Source organism: Mesoplodon bidens (genome assembly GCF_964165515.1).
Source record: "Mesoplodon bidens genome assembly, chromosome: 11".
NCBI lineage: Eukaryota > Metazoa > Chordata > Mammalia > Artiodactyla > Ziphiidae > Mesoplodon > Mesoplodon bidens.
Window position 1 is genome coordinate 21,645,443 of NC_138167.1, and position 23,298 is coordinate 21,668,740.

At 41.7% G+C, this 23,298-nt stretch overlaps 1 protein-coding gene across 1 annotated transcript in view; it reads right to left on the bottom strand.

Moving 5' to 3' along the window:
- The window catches only part of TM7SF3 (transmembrane 7 superfamily member 3), a 38,585-nt gene extending 16,647 nt beyond the window's left edge, over positions 1 to 21,938 (bottom strand). Inside the window, exons 1-5 of the mRNA XM_081248306.1 lie at positions 21,689 to 21,938; positions 11,254 to 11,408; positions 7,476 to 7,626; positions 4,021 to 4,141; positions 2,964 to 3,135 (exon numbers count right to left, since the gene is read on the bottom strand). Coding sequence (XP_081104432.1) covers positions 2,964 to 3,135; positions 4,021 to 4,141; positions 7,476 to 7,626; positions 11,254 to 11,408; positions 21,689 to 21,779 — 690 coding nt within the window. The 5' untranslated portion in view covers positions 21,780 to 21,938. The remainder of the gene's footprint in view (positions 1 to 2,963; positions 3,136 to 4,020; positions 4,142 to 7,475; positions 7,627 to 11,253; positions 11,409 to 21,688) is intronic.
- Positions 21,939 to 23,298: the final 1,360 nt, after the last annotated feature.

Below are 23,298 nucleotides of genomic sequence, written 5' to 3' on the forward strand. Positions count from 1 at the left end.
CCTGGTGGCACAGTGGTTGAGAGTCCACCTGCCGATGCAAGGGACACAGGTTCGTGCCCCGGGCCGGGAAGATCCCACATGCCGCGGAGCAGCTGGGCCCGTGAGCCATGGCCGCTGAGCCTGCGCGTCCGGAGCCTGTGCTCCGCAACGGGAGAGGCCACAACAGTAAGAGGCCCGCGTACCGCAAAAAAAAAAATAAATAAATAAAATATATATGTTTTCTGGGCAAAGTATTGGTCAAGTCCAACAGAATGTTAACATTACCTCCTACTCTCCCACGTTTTTATTATGAGACATTCAACCTTAGAGAAATGTTCAAATAATAACACAATGAAAACGTTATATACCCCACTTAGATTCAACAGCTGTTCTTACTTTAGCGTATTTGCTTCTCTGTCCCTCCCACCCCACATATATATATAGTTTTTGGCTGAACCATTTTAAAGTAAGTTACAGGAATCATGACATTTCACTTCTAAATACTTCAGCATGCATGTCCTAACACAGTGTTTCTCTAAGACTTAATAGCCTATGAATCACTGGGGAGCTTGTTCAAATTCACATTCTGATTCTGCTGGTCAGAGGAGGTACCTGAGAATCTGCTTTTCTAAGAATCTCTCAGGTGATGCAGCACTATGCATTCATCTACCACACTTTGAATAGCAAGGTACTAAGTACAAGGATATTCTCCTATGTGCTCACAATACCTTAGCTCACCTAAGAAAATTAATAATTTCTTATTATCTAATACAGTCCATATTCAAATTTTCCCAAATGTCTTTTATAGCTTTTCTCCCCCCTTAACCAAGATCCAACCAAGTTTCATGTATGATGTTTATCTCCAATTTCTGCAATCTAGAAACACCTTTGAAAGATTAAGGAAGTTATTTTACAGATTACTCCACAATCTGAATTTATCAGATCGTGCTCAAGATGTCTAACTTGTACTTTGATCCCATGCATTTCTTGTAAACAGGAACTCCTATAAATAGGAACTCAAGTTAAACCTGTTTTGCTAGAATATTCCATAGTTTATGGCGATAAAGTCAGCCTACATTCACATGAGCACATAATGCAGGTTCACCTACTATCAGCAAAGCTAACTCTGACCACATGGATAAGGTAGAGACCATCGGATCACTCCACTCTGAAAGTAGTTTTCCCTTTGCAATTAGAATTAATCTGAGGGTGCTATTTAGGTATCCTGGGAATATCCTTCCCCCCAACACTCTTTCACCTGGTGATCCTTGCCTGAATTATTTCACTGAGGGTCAGAAAATGGAGCTTTTCTAATTCTATTAGTCCTTCTACATTTACTAGCTGGCATACTTCTGTAAAGAAGAGCTTTCTCTTATCAACTGGGAGTGAATTACAGATCCTCCTTTTAAAAAGGCAGGGTAAATTCCTTCCCTTTATTAATTTTCAGAGTATAATTTTGTGTACGTTGCTCCAACGGTAGCAACTGAGCATTTTTCCTTTTTCTTTTTTTAGTATCAGTATGGACGTGTTTTTGTTTATTCAAGGCATAATCAATCACATTCTCTTTGATGACTGAATTGTCCCAGAGATGGCCAGTGTGAGCCTCTTCAAACAGGCTCCAGGGACTTCCGTGGTGGTCCAGTGGCTAAGACTTCGCCTTCCAACGCAGGGGATGCAGGTTCAATCCCTGGTCAGGGAGATAAGATCCCACATGCCTCGCGGCCATAAAACCAAAACAGAAGCAATATTGTAACAAATTCAATAAAGACTTTAAAAATGGTCCACATCAAAAAAAAAATCTAAAGAAAACAAAAAACAACCAGAAAAAACAGGCTCCAGAGTCTTCTTGACATGCCCTCGTTAGTCGTTGAGGGTTTCCTTGAATTCTGGCACACGATATTCTAGCTCTTAACCAAAAGTTAAGAAGTAAACTAAAAAGACTCTGTTACAAGAATTCTTACGTTCTTCATAAGAATAAAAATGGTCTTCAAAATTTCCTATGTACAAAGGCAAACTTTGCCAATAGAGCTTCCTAATCTGTGAATAAGAACAATTGAGTTTTCTTGTACAAGGCTCCCTCTTAGCATGGGGCAATGACATGCTAGGTGACACAGCAACAAAATCAGATCCTACTCTGCAACAGGCTGAACCCCTAGGCTAATCACAGAACCCAGTTTCAATCGTTTCTTTCTATGTAATCTGATAATCTACAACCTTCTAGGAAGATCTTAGCAGTCTAGAAAAACTTTACCCACCAACCACTAGACTGACAGATGACCTTGTGTATTAGACCGATATCAGGCATCCTTTAAGATATAATGTAAAATCCTGCCCTCCACAAAAATGATCTGGAGCATGAGTCTCAAGTTTTAATTTGCATAGGCATCACCTGGGGATCATAAATACAGATGCTGATTCCATAGCTCTGGGGTGGAGCCTAAGAGTCTGCAACTCTAACAAACTCCCAGATGATGCCAAGGCTGCTGCCCTGTCCCCACCCTTGGAGTCGCAAGAGTTTTCAGGCATTTCAAAAGCTCGAAGAAAACTTTTGCTGCGTTAGAAACTTTGCATTTGGGTTTAAATATTAAAGATAACGTGTATATCCTTAAACAGTTTCACATTACTTTTTCTCAAAACACTATAACCTTTAGACTTGCCAATTTTTTTTAATCTAATAGTTATGGGAGTACATAGAAAATTACCACCCACTTCCATCCATAGCTCAAGATTACCAGTCATAGATGTGGCTGCAACTAAAACATAACAAAATTTACATGCATCTCCTCAAAAGCTAACATTACTTAGGGATATCACTAGCAATGACTCCCAAGGTGATAATGAAATAAAAGAGAAAAAGTGAGAATCCCAGAAAAACCAAGAAAATAGTTTAAAAGAAAAAAAAAAGCTCCTGGTAGCTTCTCCCCTTCTCAACTCTTACAAAGGCGTGACAGTCTGGCCACACAAATTGTGAGAGTCAGATTTACCTTGACAGCATTGGCCTGCACCTGAGGCACCTCGGCCATCCTCTGCAGGTGCCTTAGCAATGCCTCTTCAGTGAGGTCGTTCTCCGGCAAAAAATACTGATAGACGTCATACTGTAACCTCCACCTGGAGTCCTGGCCCGTCTTGACGTCACATGGAGGAGCATCTGCGCCTCTAAAGTCAAACAACAAAACTGAACGTCAATCTCTTGTGCTGCAAGTCTCATCTATAAGAAGGAACCAAAAGCTGGAACTTCAAACTTCTGCAACAACGATTCCAAGTTTAGCACCACCAAGAAAGGAGAGGCAGTATGTATGGTTACATAACCAGATGTGAGTATCAGTCAGGTTGAGTCAATTGCCCGCTTTGCTGCTTGTTGGCTGTGTGTATGTGGGCAAGTCACTTCATCTCAACAGCCCTTAGGGGGCCTTTCTGTAAAATAAGAACAGCAGCCCCTTCTTCATAAAATTGTTAGGAATAAATGACAACACACAGCACTCAGCAGCACCATGGATGATACACAGGGAGCATTTCAAATGTTACTCAAATGTTACTATTATAGTTACATTACATTACAATATATTACAATAAGTTAATATATACTATATTATAGTTAGTTACATTACAATATACACAATAAGTTAATATATACTATGTTATAGTTACATTACATTACAATAGTTACATTACTATTAAAGTAGAAACTAGGGCAGAATGTTAATTAAAATAATAAAATCCTTACAAAACATATGAGTGTTTCATGCCTCCAGAATGTTTTCTATATTTAAAACTCTTTACAAAAACTAAGATGTACGCCTAAGCTCATAATAAAGGCTCAACATCTGGCTCTTCCTAAGAATGAAGGGAAACAACAATAACAGTAAATGACAGCTCGAGTATTAGTAACAAAGCTTAAATTACCTCCATTCCCCCCCAAAAATTAAGCAACTCCATTTTGCTAAAGAGACACTATGGATTCTGAGAGAATTTACTCAATTTACACAACAGCGAGCCATGCACGTCCTAAAAGGAGTTTTAGGAGTCGGGAGACAGACATACCTCGCATGACCTAGGTTTGCTGGAGCAAATTTGATAGTTGTTTCAAAGAAATTATACTCCAGGTAAATGTTGGAATCGATATCTAAATCAAACTCCAAATTACAACCACCAGGAATAGGATCTGGATGGAAAACAAGGAAGTTACTTAACACAGAATTCTTATATATTCAAACCACACTCGGAAAAACAGACCCCCACCCCTTATAAGAACTCCCAATATAGAAGTTAAATAGACAGCTTCTAGTTTTGCACTACCTCATGGGCTAAGGGTAAAGTTAACTGAGGTTACGGGCTATGGAACAGGCATTAGAAGACCTTTTCTGTAAAGGGCCAGATAGTAAATATTTTAGAGGCTTTTCAGACTTGATGGCCTCTGTGGCAACTACTCAACCCTGCTCTTGTGGCAGGGAAGCAGCCACAGATGATACGTAAGCGAATGGGCTGTGTTCTTTTGTTTTTGGTTTTGGTTTTTTAAAAATATTTATTTATTTATGGCTGTGTTGGGTCTTCGTTTCTGTGCGAGGGCTTTCTCCAGTTGTGGCGAGCGGGGGCCACTCTTCATCACGGTACGCGGGCCTCTCACTATCGCGGCCTCTCTTGTTGTGGAGCACAGGCTCCAGATGCGCAGGCTCAGTAGTTGTTGCTCTGTGGCATGTGGGATCTTCCCAGACCGGGGCTTGAACCTGTGTCCCCTGCATTGGCAGGCAGGTTCTCAACCACTGCGCCACCAGGGAAGCCCTCTTTTGTTTTATTTTTAAGTATCAGATTTTTAGTTGCTTTTCTTTTTTTTTTAATATTAATTTATTTATTTGGCTGTGCCAGGTCTTAGTTGCAGCACATGTGATATTAGTTGCAGCGTGCAGGATCTAGTTCCCTGACCAGGGATAGAACCTGGGCCCCCTGCATTGAGAGCACAGAGTCTTAACCACTGGACCACCAGGGAAGTCCCTGGGCTATGTTCTAATAAGACTTTATGTACAAAACAGGCAACGAGCTGGATTTCTCTTGCGCTTTGGAGTTTGCCAACCTCTGCACTAGAGTTAAAAAGGTCAGAAGAGGCAGAGATTCTTAAGCTGGGGTCCAAGAGTGGGCTTCAGGGGCTCCATGAACACCTTGAAATTGTAGGCCAAATGTTGAATGTGTGCCTCTCCTACATAGAGAAGTTTTTATTAGATTTTAGTATACAGAAGAAGGGTGTCCACTTTTCACATGACTCTTTCAGCAGGGAGGAAGATGGTGTCATCCTCACTGCTGGAAGTCTCTGTGTATATATAAAAGAGTAAAAATTTAAAAATCTCAAGAACCCCAAGACCACGTATTAGAATAGCATATGTATAATTAAACAGAAAATAAATTGGGGGTATTTCATTTACATTAATAATGTGGTTAAAACAGCTCTTCTTTTCTTATTAGGAATCCTATTCATAACCTTTAAGCAAGACAACACTTACAGAAGTCACTTGACATTAGTTCAATTCCATGCAAAGAACTGTATACAGCGGACTCAAGTGGAGAAGCTAAGAACAAGGTAAACCCATTTAAAGGCTTTTAAGATCTCAACTTCATACACTCATCCAATCATTCCCACAGCTGGTTCTTAGTTTCCATAAACTGCTGGAACTCTGCAGATTTGGAATGGAGATACCCAGTGTGCACTGTTTCAGTATTCTGTGGAACCTTCCTCAGAATTCTATGCTCTTCTTTCACACTCTCCTTTCCCTGCATTTACAAATATTTACCACACCTGAGAAAAGCATGTGTATTGTAATTGACACTCCACTGTCCATAAATTTTCTTGTGCACTGACCCTGAGGGAAGCTTGAAATCTATCATTTTTCAATCAGGGAATTACCCTTTTGCTACATAACACTGTCTTTCTTCAACTCCAATCACTTTTTGGCTTCTACCTCCTTTACTAGTTATTGCAACCTCTCCTTCCCTTTACTACCAAACTTTAAAAGAATGTAAATGTCCTTCCCTCACCTTCACTCCTCAATCACTATAATCTAGTTTTCACCCTCATTGTGCCACTAAAATGACTCTCATTAAAGGCCACCACTGACTCTGGGTTGTGCTATCCTATGGACACTTTCAGTCACTCTCTTGATCTCTCTGCAAAGTACTATTTACCACTCCTTACTTAATGCAGGATGTCCAGGCTCTCCTCTTACCTTCCTGTCTACTCCTTAGTCTTACAATTATTCTTCAGCAGTTAGCATCCCCCAGAAACAGTCTGGCACGTGGTAGGCACTAGAAAGTTATCTGCTATTATTTTTCCCCCCTAAATCTCTAAGTTCATGCCTGGACAATCTCACTCACTTCCATGGCTTTTACTAACAACTATTCAGTTGGATACCTAACCTCACACCTCCACTCCAGGCCCTTATTTTAAACTGCCTACTATACATTTCCATCCAGGTGTCCTATAAGGGTCTCAGATTCAATGTGTCCCAAACTGAAGTCACCATCTACCTCATCCCAACCCCCTAAAACATCCAGCACCACAAAAACCCTATCTCCATGCCTATTTTGCAAAACCACCTCCCAGCTGCCCAAATGGGAAGCCCATGCTCCCCACTTTTACAATCCATAACCACTGGTCATTGCGTCTCGTCAATTCCACCTTCTGAATATCTCAAACCCAGCTCCGCCTCTCCATCCCCCTCTAGAGGCCTTTGTTCGCATCTTCATGTCTCACTATGAGTCCTGAAAGCTGTGCTGTCTTGACTCTGCTATGCCCTCTCCAACCCACTCCTCACACTGCTTCTAGAGTTAACTTTCTAAGAGATGAAATGCATCAGATCATTCCTCTGCTTAAAAACTCGCTATGGGGCTTCCCTGGTGGTGCAGTGGTTGGGGGTCCGCCTGCCAATGCAGGGGACGCGGGTTCGTGCCCTGGTCCGGGGAGATCCCACATGCTGCGGAGTGGCTGGGCCCGTGAGCCATGGCCACTGAGCCTGTGGGTCCGGAGCCTGTGCTCCCCAACGGGAAAGGCCACAGCAGTGAGAGGCCCGCGTACCGCAAAAAAAAAAAAAAAAAACTCGCTATGTTCCTCAGCATAGAGTGCAAACCTCACATTGTACACCAGGCCCTTCACACCCTGGCTCCAGCCACACCCACTGTTCACCATCCTCCAAACACCCCATTCTTCTTCCACGTCTTCCTCGGCCTCCGATAACCAACTAATGTGTGAAGGACCATGTCTTGTCTTTCTGTTACAGCTTCTCCAAGGGCTCCTTAAATGTTTTCCAAATGAATAAATGTGTTCTCCTACTCCCTACCTGGGCTTCCAGTCATCATGCTAATTCTCTGACTCCCCTGCTGTTAATACCTTTCTGACTCAAGGTGTTGTACTTATAATAAACACTTTTAATAGGATTATAGTTTTCCCTAAATTTTCACACACAAGTCCCGCATTCTGGAGAGTAATGGGGAGTCGACAATAGAAAGGTTACCGCTTTCCGAGTAGGAGAGTGGAATGGCCACATTTTGGACAGGCTCAGGGTCTGAAGTCTCCAAGTGCCAAGTGCATATACTCTGCTCTGGTCTAAGAATGAAAACCAGTCCTTTGTCAGTGCCTGTTCCCGAGGCATTGGGAAGGAGAGTCTGCAATAAGGAAAGAAGAGTCATCATGAATCGGGAGTCGAGCAGAGAGCTTAAATTTTGGGGTGGATCTAGTGTGCATGCCCTACTCCAAAGCTTCTCAAAGCAAAAAGGAATAAACACAGACCTTCCTTAGATGGTTAAAGAATCCTTTTCACCACTATGTGCACGTGCCCACACATACACATGGAGGAACTATTTAAAATATACGTCTTTGGGCTTCCCTGGTGGCACAGTGGTTGAGAGTCCGCCTGCCGATGCAGGGGACAGGGGTTCGTGCCCTGGTCCGGGAAGATTCCACATGCCGCGGAGCGGCTGGGCCCATGAGCCATGGCCGCTAAGCCTGCGCGTCCGGAGCCTGTGCTCCGCAACGGGAGAGGCCACAACAGTGAGAGGCCCACGTACCGCAAAAAAAATAATAAATTAAAAAAATAATAATAATAAAATAAAATATACGTCTTTGATCAGGAATAACAGATACACAGAACAATCCCCAAGCTTTTCAATTCCCTCAGGATCTATTATGTCAAGTACTAAGACTACTGGGTTAGGACTACTGGGTGAATGACAAAACTAAAACAATTTAGTGATGAGTCTGATGTCCTTTATTCAAGGGAGAACAACCCACGGATTGGGGGAGGACAGTGCCTCACTAGCTGTGGAGTCCTATTCCCAAGGGATGTGGGGCATGAACTAGTTTTTTAGAGCATTAGAAGGGCATGCTTGGCTAGGTCAGCATTTCCTTAGAAGTCGAGCGGGTCCTGTTTTCTAGGCTAAGCTGAGTGGGAAGATTGTGGTCAGTGTAAGTTAGGTTTCCTTGACAGGGGTTCCCTGTAAGTGCAGGCTGACTTAGGTTTAGATTTGTGACGTGGACCAAGCCATTGGGGCAGCCTCCATTTGTGGTCCCGATATACAAATTAACTTGACCACTCCCAAGACAAAAATATAAGCTCTGCCCCCAAAGAGTTCAGTTCTTGAAAAGCTTTTTAAAAAAACTGAGTTGTAAGTAACATATTATAAATTACACATAAAGTATACTAATGGTAGGTTTTGGTAAATGTAGGCACCTGTGACACCATCACCACAACCAAGACAGTGAACACACAGATCACCTTCTTTGTGCCCTGTTCTAACCCTTCCTCACACCCTGGCCACTCTCCTATCCCCTGCTCCCATATGCTGGGAAAGCTTTTTGAATAACAAAGTATTAAGTTAAGAGGTAGTAGATTCAGAGTGTTTTCTTAAAGCTAAGGAAATAGAAAAAAGTGCCAGATGGGTTTCAATTTGACAAGCGTAAAAGAGAATGACCCAAATACTAAGTGAGGAACTACAGGGTCAGCAGTTTCAAAGAAGTAACTGCCAAGATGACCCCAAAACTCCAAAGTGCCACACTTCATCAGGAAGTTACAACAGAAAGTTCTCTTCACAGACTCACTTCTAGAGCTATGTGCAGTTCTGGTTATCATCTTCTCAGCAGCATAAATACAGTGAGAACTAAAGGCAGTCCAAGAAAGGAACACAGTTATAATTCAGGATAACTAAGATCCTTTCTGCATGAAAATCGAGGACCAAGATGCTATTCATCTAGGCCATTTTTGTCACATTAGTAATGCTGGCCTCCCTTTATCTAACCTCAGTTTCCTCAAATGTAAAAATAGGCATTAGAACTACTTGGTTGAACTGTTACGAGAATTAAATTAACTACGTGGAAAACCAAATGCAAGGGTTCCTAACTAGGAGCCCCAAAGACCCAGTGAGTTTCCAGAGGTCCCCATGAAATAATACAGATGAAGTCATACATTTTGCCAGGTAGAGAGTCCTGAGATTTCAGCAAATTCCAAGTCTATGGCCCCAGGAGCTTAAGGGTCGCTGGCCTAGCACACAGTGGGCATGCAATAAATATAAATGCCTTTTTTCTCCATCCTTTCTCTTCCTTCAAATGTTGTCTCTGCTATGATATTATTAAGAAGGAAATTATCTCTGTGCCATTTTACTATGCATCCTATGTAAGGGCCTGAATAGAAAGTTTCCATTTGAATTTAGTGCCAGAAAAAAACTTCACTTCCCCTCAAGAACTGGCATGTAAGAAAGTTATGAAATTTAACATGCTTTGATTTCTGCTCTGGCTGCAAAGAACTCAGGCAAAGTCAATATATGGGTCATAAAAAAAAACGTATATATATATGGGTCATAGACACTGTTATGTCTTCAATTAACATAACTTACTCCTTCCTCTTTTCCTTGAACAAACCCTTCCGTTTCTAGTCTATCAGATTACCACACACAACTTCAAAACCTTCGTGGCAGAGACAGGAAAGCAGGAACAAAAAATAACAGATACTTAGTTCGAAAGATACTGTGACCCACGCCCATAAGATATATAGGAATTGGACTAAGACAGCTCTGTTTAGCAAATACCAGAATATTAGAAGGTAGGCTTAGGACAAATAAAAATGCAGCACAACTTTATACAGACTGAAATTCATTTATTTGTCTAGGGGGTCATATAGACTAAATAGAAATAGATTTGTAAAAGGTTAACATAAATGGCAGAGCCTTAATAGCTTAAGCTGACCCAGGACATTTGAAAACCTTCCCAGAGCTGAGGTTGAGGTTCAGGGGTGTAGGGATGACCTCTGTAACAGGGCCCTCAATGCCACTGGAAGCAAAGCACTGCACTGGTTAAAACTGAGTGTTAGGATTCTTTGTTTCCATGAGACTCCAAAGAAGAAAGCTGATCCTACAGGAGTCTTAATAAACTTCAACACTAAATGGCTGAACGACAAAGCAAACCCATTAAAATGTACTCTCAGGTAAAAATCACTGAGGACACAGTAGGGTAAGAAAAAGAAAAGGTGGGAAGTATGAGGGAAGCTTAACCGCAGACAGGAGACATTTGGTACAAGCCACCCTCCCCCAAACTCAGGAGCATCACCCCTCTTTAGGTCACCACTCAAGAAAGGCCTGTGATACTCACCTCTTAGCCAGTCTAAACCACTAACTTGACAGGACCCAATCTTGATTTTTTTTAAAAAAAATTTAAGACATACACTTCTCCACAAATTTATCACCCTTTGTTAAGATGGTATAGGGGCCCCAAATTCTAACCACTCTTGGAATTACGCATTACTGCATTCTCCCACATATACGCACATTGTACGTGTAAATAAACTCTTTTTTTTCCCTTCCTGTTAAAAAAAGAAAAAAAATTTAAGACATAAAGTGGCATCAAATTCTAATGCTCAGGACTTCCCTGGTAGCTCAGTGGTTAAGAACCCGCCTGCCAATGCAGGGGACATGGGTTCGATCCCCGGTCCGGGAAGATCCCACGTACCATGGGGCAACTAAGCCCGTGCGCCACAACTATTGAGCCTGCGCTCTAGAGCCTGCGAGCCACAACTCCTGACCCGCATGCTGCAGCTACTGAAGCCCGTGCGCCTAGAGCCCGTGCTCCACAATAAGAGAAGCCACTGCAATGAGAAGCCCGCACGCAGCAACGAAGACCCAACACAGCCAAAAAAAAAAAAGTGTCTATAAAAAAAAAAAAAAAAAAAATTTCTAACGCTCACGCTAAATACAAGACCCCAAAATGTGGAAATGGCTTTTATGGAAGTAACTCTTTGTACTTACCTCAGAAAAAGAAACTGTTGTATTCTGATACTGTGAATGTATTTGGAAAATAAGAAAAGTAACATTGCTGGAAATATGACGCAAAATAGCTTCCTCTGGAAAGGGCCTCTTGAGCTCCAAGTATGTAAATTTCCCCACAGAAAATTCAAGAAGACCTACAATGAGAGAAACGTTTCATTGTAACACTTATATCTCTTAACAATGATTTGTACAAACTGCATACTTAAACACAAATGCATGGCTAATTTAATCCTCAGAAAAACCCGTTGAGATAAATATTATTATTACTGCTCCTATTTCACTGATGAGGACAATGAAGCTCAAAGGGGTGAAACTGCCTGACTCCGCTAGGAAGGGTGGAACTGAGAACCTAAGGGGAAGAAAGGTATTTCAAGAGATTTGAAAAATAGGCTGTTCAAGGTGCCTGGCTCCCAGAGCCCAGGAAAATCCCCCTTCTGGTAGCAGCAATAACAACTCTATTCAGAACAGAGTCCCTGAATTTAAGGATTAACAACCCTGATGAGTTACTAACAATCGTGAATGCACGGGTACTAAAGATTATTACAATCTAGTGAATTCTGAAGTCAGCCCAGCTAGAGAGACACATCTGGCTTCAATTTTACCCCACCATTTACTAGCTGTGTGATCTCAGGCAAGTTACTTAATTCCCTTAAACCTCAATTTCTTCATCTGTCAAATGGGACTGAAGTACTCAGCTTGCAAAGGAAGATGTCATCATCACAGGCAAAAATGTCTATTGAGTGTCCACACCAGGAACTTCATGAATCACAGGGCTTCTGGAAGAAGGAGCTTTTCGTTTGTTTGTTTAAGGATCAAGTTCAGAGTCCACATAAAAGATAGGCTATACCAAATTCTCCAACACCTCACCTAGGCTTTCCCATTTGTCCACTTGCCTCCACTGCCTGCTTGTGTTTCACTCACTCACTGTGTCTTATCTCCCAGCTGCTCACCAGTTCTTTCCTTTTCCAACCTAATTCTCAAGGAATCCACTAAATAGGCTGCCTTGACTTCTGTGTGGTTCTGTGTTCCCATCTCACCCCCTGCCCTAGAGTCAGTGTATCTTTGCGTAAACAGCAGAGGAGCCTGCAAGCATTACATAAGCAGTCTTGGGGGCTGGAACCTAAAAATAGGAAAAAAGATTTCAATTTAATAGAGATGAAAAGTAGTTGATGCGGTAAAGATTATATTCACCAGAGTCCCACAGTGGAAGGATCATGTTTTATTTTAGAAGGAAATTTGGGTCAGTGGGAGCTAAAAGAAAACACTCCAGACACTAACTCATTCTTCTGTACTGTTTCCTAAGAACGCTAATTTTTTCAGCACTTTTTGTTGTTCTTGTAGTTAACACAAGTACTCCATTTGGATGATTAAAAAAAAGACTATCAAGAAAGGCTAACCAAGAAAGCCAAACAGAACATACAAACATTGCTAGAACTAGAATAAAGGTTACTCTCTATAAAATTTCCCCAAACTCCATGATGTTATTATATTATTTTCATAACTTAATTTTTTAATTGATTGTAGAAAAAAAGGTTATTTGTGGTTCTAATTTAATTTCTAAAAATCCAGAGAAAATTTTAATAGTTGTAACAATGACAAATGAAGGTGGTGTATTTTCTATTTATGTAACTGGAAAGACATTTCACCTTTTATGTGGAACAAAACTCCAGCCTGAATAGAGGTAAAAATATTAGGAAGTGGCTAACAGAATCTACGGAAGTCTGGAAAACGTGGGAAGATTTCTGGGTTTGTTTTTTTTTTTTAAAGGGGAACAAGGAACATTTTAATATTCCAGGTCTTCCTAGCATCAGGATTACTTTATTAGGAAACCAAATTATACATAAAATTAAGTGGACCTCGGTAAATGGCCCTAAAAACTTTTCATGTATTGCACTTTAACTTTGGTCCCATCCATTCCCCACCTTCCAACTCTTAAAACTATCCACAAATTCCAGTCTAAGAGCAGTCTGTTTCTTTTCCTAGGAATTAATTGGATTTCCATCCTTTAACTGTCCAAAGCACTCAGCTCATTTACCGGCCTGCCTTTTCGAGTTACATTTTCAGTTTTTCTGTTTTTTCAGTCCCTCCCCATCCCATTTTCTCTATTTGACAAATACTTATTTTAGTACTTATGGACTAGTCGCTCTGCCTATTGAATACTGTGACCAGAACTGATGTAAGTAAATTCGTAAAGGTTATAATCACTTAACTGACACTTAAATTTGCCCTTAAGCCTATTTTAGAAATTTTCGATGATCTTTACGTCTATCTCCCATTACATGGGCCTTGAATCAAAACACTACCCAGAACATTTATAAGCCCTGGAAGAGACTGAAGCTATCAGTTAGTGAAGTGTTTGTTTTCTTAACGTTTCCTTAATCTATCAAACAAGGGTGAAGATAAATCACAACTCAGAAATACTTGGAGAACCAAAACTTTCAGTGATTTAAAAGACAGTAAGGAAAGACAGGACCATAGAAATTAAAATATACTACTAAACAACTGGTAACTTAACAAAATAAGTAGGGGTAATAAAAGTAGGTATTCCTGGGAATGTATGTTAAGTGCCTTTTCTTTCTTTTTTTTAAAATTTATTTTTATTTTATTTATTTTTGGCTGCATTGGGTCTTCGTTGCTGCGCATGGGTTTCTCTCTAGTTGCAGAGAGCGAGGGTTACTCTTCGTTGTGGTGCGCGGGCTTCTCATTGCGGTGGCTTCTCTTGTTGCAGAGCACGGGCTCCAGGTGCGTGGGCTTCAGTAGTTGTGGCACGCGGGCTCAGTAGTTGTGGCGCACGGGCTTAGTTGCTCCACGGCATGTGGGATCTTCCCCGACCAGGGCTCGAACCCGTGTCCCCTGCATTGGCAGGCGGATTCTTAACCACTGTGCCACCAGGGAAGCCCTAAGTGCCTTTTCTTTACACATTTCACTGTTTATCAGATTTCTATAGCGATAATGAGGCGTTCTTACCAGAAAGGAAATGCACAGTTTGAAAAAAACCTCCTTCCTTGATGGCACTCAAAACACAGGTTCTACCTCAACTCTTCATGTGAAATTTATAAAACAGGGACACAATTTAGACAAAATGGTGACACTCTCAACACTCAACGGGTGTCACCTGTTTTGTTTTTCCCTTAAAATGGTAACATTGTTCCGGATCATACATAAGCCATATTTTAAAAGGCAAGATCTGTAGAGAAAGTTAACTCCTCCAGCAAGTACACTGTACAGAAATAATCACTATTAACAGTTTGGTATACATCTTTCAGGATTTAGGCAGATATCAGCATGAGCATCTCTATGTAGATGGAAAAAGAAGGACACAAATATGTTTGGTATAGCCATTTCATAGATCTTAGATACCTTTCCACATCAACAGATAATTCTAGCTTTATCATTTTAAAAGCTATATAATATTCCATTCTAGGTAAACATGATTATTCAACCAATCCCTTACTAATGAACATATAGGCTGTTACCATTCCAGCATGAATAAGAAATAAGAAATAAGACAGTTCTATTTTGTGAAAGAATACTCTAGAAAAAAAATATACATATGTGTGTGTGTCTGTACATATATATGCCAGGCAATAAACCTATTTGAGAAGGTTTTTGCTGTGACGGTGTAGCGGATCACTTTTGATTTTAAATGGTTAAAATAACTAAGAAGTCTTGTTCTCATTAAAAAAATCAGAAATGAAAACAAACAGCTTCTGTGAGAATATAAAATGATCATGACCAAAACAGTAAGTGACAGTCTCTGCTTCCGACTTCTTCGAGAAGAACACCTGCCATTCCAGAAACAGATTTCCGAAAGCTTCCAAAAGGAAGATGATGCCTACTAACCCTCCTTCCCCAGTCAATTGCCTGTGACAAGAACCAGAAAGAAGCCAGATAACAAAGGGGAGAGACACTGTATACATTATTTTTTTAAAACTGGTCACTTGACAAAGTAAGTAGGGCTATTAAAAACAAGTACCGGGCTTCCCTGGTGGCGCAGTGGTTGGGAGTCCGCCTGCCGATGCAGGGGACACGGGTTCGTGCCCCGGTCCGGGAAGATCCCACATGCCGCCGAGCGGCTGGGCCCGTGAGCCATGGCCGCTGAGCCTGCGCGTCCGGAGCCTGTGCTCCGCAACAGGAGAGGCCACAACAGTGAGAGGCCCGCGTACCGAAAAAAAAAAAACAAACAAACAGGTACCTATGGGGTGTATTTTAAATAATGTTTTCTTTTCTTTACACATTTCCTATTTTTCATATTTTCTGTAGTGCTCATGAGGTGTCCTTCTTAGAAAGGAATTCTAATACAGTGGTTATCCACCTTGGTTGTATGTTACAATTATCTGAAGGTGCTTTCTAAAAGATATTGTTGCCTGGGCCCCTCTCCAACCAGTTAAATCAAAATTCCTGGGGTTAGGGTTCAAGTATCAATTACAAAACAAATACTCATTAAAATAACATTCAGGGACTTGCCTGGTGCTCCTAGTGCAGGGGGCCCAGGTTCTATCCCTGGTCAGGGAACTAGATCCCACATGCATGCCGCAACTAAGAGTTTGCATGCCGCAATTTAAAAGAAAAAAAAAATCCCGCATGCCGCAAAGAAGATCCTGCAGGCTGCAACTAAGACCAGTCACAGCCTAAATAAATTAATTAAATTAAAAAAAAAAACACATGCCTACAAAGAAGTGCACAAAGTTTACACTGCCAGATCAAGAAACAGCACTCTGACCTCTTAGAGGTCTCTTGGTGGCCTCTTCCAATCACTACCTCTTCCCTCCTCCCCAGAGGTAACCATGATCCTAACTTTTAACACCACAGATGGACTTTTTTTTTGAAATTTAATTAAATGGAATCATACAGCATGAATTCTTTTGTGTCTAGCTTTTTAAAAATCAACATTTTATTTGTGAGATGCATCCCAGCTGCTACCGTAACTGTTATTCATTCACTTTCATTGTTGTATGCTTCATGAAATAAATATACCACAATTTATTTATCTATTCTACTGTTAACACACATTTGGACTATTTCTAGTTTGGAGTAATTATAAATAACTCCATTCAGACAATTTTTTGTATGTGTCTTTTGGTGCACATGTACACATTTCTATTGGGTAGAACCTATGAGTAGAATTATCAGGTAACAGGGTATACTTATGTTCAATTTTAGTAGATACTCCTGAACAGTTATCCAACATGGTTTTTCCAATCTAGACCTCTATCAGCTTGTGAGAAGGTATTCCAGTTACACAATACTCTCACCAACGCTTGGTAAGAACATTTTGTTTTACCTATTGGTTATTTAAATATCCTCTTTGTGAAAGGGTCTGTTAAGCCTTTTGCCCATTTAAAAAACTGGATTATCTGTCCTTATTGAATTTTAGGAACTCTTTAGGCATCACGGATACGAGTATTCTGTCAGATATGTGTTACAGATATCTTCTCCCACTCTTATAGCTTGTCTTTTCACTCTCGTTACCTTTAGATTAACAGAAGTTTTAATTTTAATGTGGTCCAATTTCTCAAGTTTTTCCTCTATGATTTTAAAGAATTCTTTACCAACATATTCCAAGATCAGGAAGATACATTCCCCATGTTAACTTCTAGAACTTTGTTCTACCTTTCACATTTAAGTCTAAAATCAACCTGAAACTGATTTTTATGTATGGTGTGAGGCGGGATGGTCAAGGTTCATTTTCCCATATGAGTATCCTGTTGACATAGCAACCTTTATCGAAAGTAGTTTCCCTACTGCTCAGCAATTCCACCTTTCACATAAGTCAAGTGACATATATGAGGGTTTATTTCTGGACTCTTAACTGTGTACCACTGGTCTATTTGCCTATCCTAACACCAATATTACACTGTCTTAATTTCTGCCCCAAATTGTTCTTCCTCTTCAAGACTGTCTTGAGTATTTTTGGCCCTTCTTCATTTCCATATAAATTTTAGAAAGCAGCTTGTCAATTTCCACAAAAAAAACTCTGCTGGGATTTGATTGAGATGGCACTGACTGTATTAATTTAGGGAGAAATGATACCTTTATAACACAGAATTTTTCTAATCTACGAATTTGAGATATCCCTCTATTTATTTTCTTAATTTATCTCAAGAATGTTGGATCGTTTTCTCTATAGAGATTGCAACATATCCCATTATAATTATCCCTAAATATTTAATATTTCTTGATGGTATTATAAATTTACTTTTTATTTTCTATTTCAATTTCTAGCTGTCTCTTCACCAACATGCCTTTTTTTCAAGGCTCTCCAGGTGATTCTAATGTCCAGCCAGGTGTGAGAACTCCTAACACAACATTTGATGAAAGCTATATTTTTTCCTATTCTTAGTTATCTTTATCTAACTTTTGTGTGAAAATCCTCTGGCAATCCAAGAGCCATTTCACAATTTTTATAGAATACTGTATATTAAACAAACCAGTTATGGTTTGAGTCCTGACTTGCAGGGCTCTGTCATATTTGATGTTCCGGAGTCTCACACAGTGCCAGGCACCTGGTTGGCACACAGTAAATGTTTGGTAAATGATAGTTGAATTTTGTGACCTCAGACAAGTAATTATTTCCTATGGGCCTCAGTTCCCTCATGGTAAAATGCAGGTAACTGTGCTGCACACATCACGTGGCTGCTGAAAGTATCAAATGGGAAAAAATTTGTAAACTGTCCAATACTACACAATAAAATATCATTATTAGTTTCTATTAGCTTTCCAATGTTTCAGAGGCTCATGTCCTTATCAAAAAAAAAAAATGCAGGCAGTCAGTATGGTCCTCCTACAAATAAACTAGTGGGAAGACGAGGTCTAACAGGTATAAAACGCCCAGCACATCGAACAGCGAGTTGAGAAAGTGACCTCCACAGAGTGACAAGGAAATATACTCAAAGTCAAGACAACTTTAACAGTCCAGCCTGGCAGAAACTGCATTTCATTTCTACTCATAAAAACAGACATGGCAAAGGAAGACACAAACACAAAAATATATCCTGAAGAGGTTAAAAGGAACTTAACTGCACTTCTAAGTCATCTGGAAAAGGATGAATCAGAAACATTTTTTGAGGGATAATTAGATCTTATGACTTGAGGAGTGGACAGGAAACACAGCACATCAAGGATATTACAGGGCAGGGCTTCCCTGGTGGTGCAGTGGTTAAGAATCCTCCTGCCAAGGCAGGGGACACGGGTTCGAGCCCTGGTCTGGAAAGATCCCACATGCCGCGGAGCAAGTAAGCCCGTGTGCCACAACTACTGAGCTTGCGCTCTAGAGCCCGCGAGTCACAACTACTGAGCCCGCGTGCCACAACTACTGAAGCTCGCACACCTAGAGCCCATGCTCCACAACAAGAGAAGACACCACAATGAGAAGCCCACGCACCGCAACGAAGAGTAGCCCCCGCTCACCGCAACTAGAGAAAGCCTGCGTGCAGCAACGAAGGCCCAATGAAGCCAAAAATAAATACATTTACAAAAAAAAAAGAAGGATATTACAGGGCAAATGGCTAACACGAGACTGAGCACTTACGCTGTAGCTCTCCTCTAAAAAGCAGTGGCTCTGCTTTTTCTGGCAAAAATGTTTCTTCCCATCTAACCTACAGCAGGGGACCCTTTTCTATTTTTCATACCCTTCCTCCATTCCTACCCAGAGTCACTCTTCCCTTCCAATAATTCCACTCTAAAAAGAGCTGCCCATAAAGAAGATGTGGCACATATATACAATGGAATATTACTCAGCCATAAAAAGAAACGAAATTGAGCTATTTGTAATGAGGTGGATAGACCTAGAGTCTGTCATACAGAGTGAAGTAAGTCAGAAAGAGAAAAACAAATACCGTATGCTAACACATATATATATGGAATTTAAGAAAAAAACATGTCATGAAGAACCTAGGGGTAAAACAGGAATAAAGACACAGATTTACTTGAGAATGGACTTGCGGATATGGGGAGGGGGAAGGGTAAGCTGTGACAAAGCGAGAGAGAGGCATGGACATATATACAGTACCAAACGTAAGGTAGATAGATAGTGGGAAGCAGCCGCATAGCACAGGGAGATCAGCTCGGTGCTTTGTGACCGCCTGGAGGGGTGGGATAAGGAGGGTGGGACGGAGGGAGACACAAGAGGGAAGGGATATGGGAACAGATGTATATGTATAACTGATTCACTTTGTTATAAAGCAGAAACTAAATAAATAAATAAATAAATAAATAAATAAATAAATAAGAGCTGCCCAATCCCAATATGTTCCTTTTCTTTCTCAATCAGATCCTAAACTTGAAATCTTAAAATTTTCCACCTCTTCCTTTTTACTATTTACTGAAATGTACCTCCATTGTTTCTGCTTTAACTCAACAGAAAAATTCTGGACAGATTTGTCAACGCTTAATCTTCATAATTCTCTTCAGATGGAATATTAAAAACAAAAACCGTTCAGCTACTTGAGCTAGCCAGCATTCAACTGCCCCACCCAATTTCTCATTGATACTTTCTTATGAATTTTCATTAGCCCTAAAAGGTGAAAGGAAACACAAAAATGCACACACTTTTGAGAGAAAGAGAACACTTGCAACTAACTACACAAGTGGCCTGCTACCTTCCTTAAGCATTATGGACAGCACAAACTTGAGAAGGTTCAAATAGCACTCTGCTCAACTCCTATCACTAGGTAGGTTCCTGTGAGTTACCAGATATGAACCTGAATCAATAATGAAAGGTGTTCAGGGTAGCAGGGAACCGGGACTCCAAGAGAAGGGAAAACTGTTTAGATGTATGGTTCATCTCCTGCTGGTCACAGAAAGCACCATCCTCAGACATTCTAGAACTCGATCTGCCACGTTTAAAGATTCACTTAGCTTCTAAGCCACTACTCAAGGTGTTTAGCTCTTCCTGCTAAAGATGGGTAAATCCTCCTAACTTACAGCAGCTACTCAATTTCGAGTTTGTATAGTCATCAGAATCCTCAAATAGAAATCCAGACATTTTCCAGGAGGATCATGCAAGTCTGGAACTAAATCTTCCTTAATTTCCACTCTGATCTTCACCTGACAGATGTGGAGAATATGAGCTTTCATTAACCCTCAGCAGTCAAGTTCCCACCTGCTGTCCCTCTCCTGCACAGAACAGCAATACTGATGCAAGGCCAGAAGAAGAATGTGGCTGAAGAAATAACAGTGCTGTAATCACAGAAAAGAGGTGAGAAACAGTGTCTGGAAAACATTAATTTCTCAAATTACTTCTCTCGTCTGATCGTCTGCGAACTCAATCTCTCAGATTCTTCACCTTGGAAGAATGGAAATAGCCATATGAGGGAGGGAGAAGAGACTCTATTTTGAGGAATGAGAATTCAGAGAAGAATTAAGTGTAAAGCACCACACTAAGTAAAACATTCTCACTGGAGGGCAGCTTTGTAGAAGTGGAAGACCATGAAATTTACAGCAAGACACACTTGGGTTCATCTGCTGTCTGTGCCCCTCTTAGCTGTTTACTTGTGTAGTGAGCATCGTCTTGGGCCTCAGGTTCATCCTCCACCAGTGAGGACAATAATTATCTAACAGGGTTGTAAGGATTAAATAACACTGCCACGAAAAGCACCTGGCACATACTGCACGCAGTGAATGTTAGCGCCCTGTTATAAATAAGGCTATTTTTTCTGCAAAACTATAACCGCCCTTTTCAGCTTTGGCCTTAAATTCTAGGCAAAAATTCTAGGATTCAGTTTGCACAAGTGCTTTTCACAGATAAGCATTCAGAAACAGAATCACATTATTCAGAAAATATTATGTTTCAGAACTACAACTAGTCTCTTAAGCTCGAAACAAAACCAATAATGTTCTTGACCCCATGGAAAAGCACATGATTATCAGCTTCATACAATTAGCGCTTTTTACCGTTTATATTAACAAACCACCAACTGTTGCTAAAATCCATTCACCAAGCACATGACCTATGGTCTAAAGTCCCATTCTGGGTTCACTTTTCCTCCGAAACTCCGTAGAGCATAACCAGTTTGAAAACCACCTAGATTTTGGAGTACAAAAACCCGCTGCACCTTGGCTCCATCAAGCCTCGCAGTCCAGACGCTCAGACCAGCCACTTGGGAGCAAAGAGGTGTTTTAATGTATTAAATTAAACCTACAAACATGGCTGCACCCTAAGGGAGAGAATAATGTGTCTGAACAAGAGAGTTTCCTATCTCTTCCCATTCCCCCAACCTAAATTAAGAGGTTGACAATAAGGCCTCCTTAGCAATGGGACTTGCCTTCTGCAGGAAAGGACCTCGATCCATTCCTGCCGGTTCTGAACTCAGCGCCTCCCCTGCTGCGCGGACAGACCCCGGCGTGGACTCTGACCTTGCAAGAAATGCAAGACCAAGTTTGGGTTGCAGCAGTCAGGCGCCCCCGACCTTACCCTCGCTGGAGTTCCCGACGGTCTCGGCTCCGCCGACCGCCGCCGGTTCCGACGCCAACACAGCCAGGAGCAGCAGCCGAAGGAGCTCCATTGCTGCCCCAGCCGGGCGCCGCCACCTAGCCCGCGCTATCCCGGGGCGCCCGCGTCCGGCGCCATCGCTTGCCAGGTGCACGCGCAGCACACCTGCCAGCCCCGCTGAGCCCGCGCGCCCCCCGCCCCGGCAGAGGTCTCCAGTTCCGGCACTCAGCCCAGCAGCGCGGCCTCACGCCTCCTCCCGCCCTCACGTCACGGCGACGGCGCCCCCCGGGGCGGGGGCGGGGACGGGAGCGGAGGGGCGTGCCCGGGCGGCGCTCGCCTCCTCCCGGCCCGCGGCGGTGCGGGCACCCTTGCGCCGGGGGCTGCGACGACCCCAGGAAGTTCTGGGGTGTAACCTGTACTTCTCACTTTGGTATCTTTCGCACTTACGAAAACTACCGTTCGAGTGTAAAATAACCCTTTCTGTTGCGGCCTAACGTCTCCAGGCTCCCGTTTCCCGCGTTTCCTTTGCAAACGGAAAAAAAAGAGGAATCTGGTGCTCAAAACGCTAGAGTTGATCGTTTCTCCCTGTCGCAATTGCCTTAGCTGGGGGCAGTGCTGTTTCTGTAGTGGTTATTGCGCTGGTGATGAGCACCACAATTAAAAATAAAGTTTCGTTTTCTCTAAGTGAAATTATCCTCGAAGACTCAAGACCTTCATCTGAACTTCCTCTCTCAAATTTTATACGTGAGGGCTGTTTAAAGGACAGTAGTCCATGTGACAGATGTCTCGTGAGACGACTGTGGAATTAGGTTTATAGACTCAAATTTATTTGGGGAAGATTGCCCTGCTTTATTTTTACTGCTCTTTAACTTTTTCAGTTATCTATTTTAATAAGCAACTACGTTGAAAATTCCATATTTGGTTAATCCACTACTAAACTAAAAACCTATAGCAATCACCGTAATATTAATAGGCACAACTCTTTTCCTGTCCATCCTCTGCCTGGTCCAAATGTTCACACCTACGGTAGTACTATTTATTCCTATGGTGTTTATTCACTGCCCTCTTTCCAGTAACTCTCAATAGATGAAACCCCGGGACGATGATAGCAGCGATTATAAGGGTAGCATGTGGATCCGTGGATGGATTATTCAGTAAATTGTGTCTGATAGCTGATTAGTTGCACTGTATAGGGGAGAAAGGATTACAACTCTACCTCACATTGTCACAATGAAATCCCAAAGTAATAAATAAAATTAAAACCTTAAAAGAGCTAGAAGAAATACACGTTTTAAAAAAAAAGATCGCAGAATGATGGAACTTTTCTTTTAAGAGTTTATTTGAGCAAAAATCTATTGGAATCTGGCAGCGCCAAACCAGAAGTGATCAGAAGTATCCAGTAGAGGGGCTTCCCTGGTGGCATGGTGGTTGAGAGTCCGCCTGTCGATGTAGGGGACACGGGTTCGTGCCCCGGTGTGGGAAGATCCCACGTGCCGCGGAGCGGCTAGGCCCGTGAGCCATGGCCGCTGAGCCTGCGCGTCCGGAGCCTGTGCTCCGCAACGGGAGAGACCACAACAGTGAGAGGCCCGCGT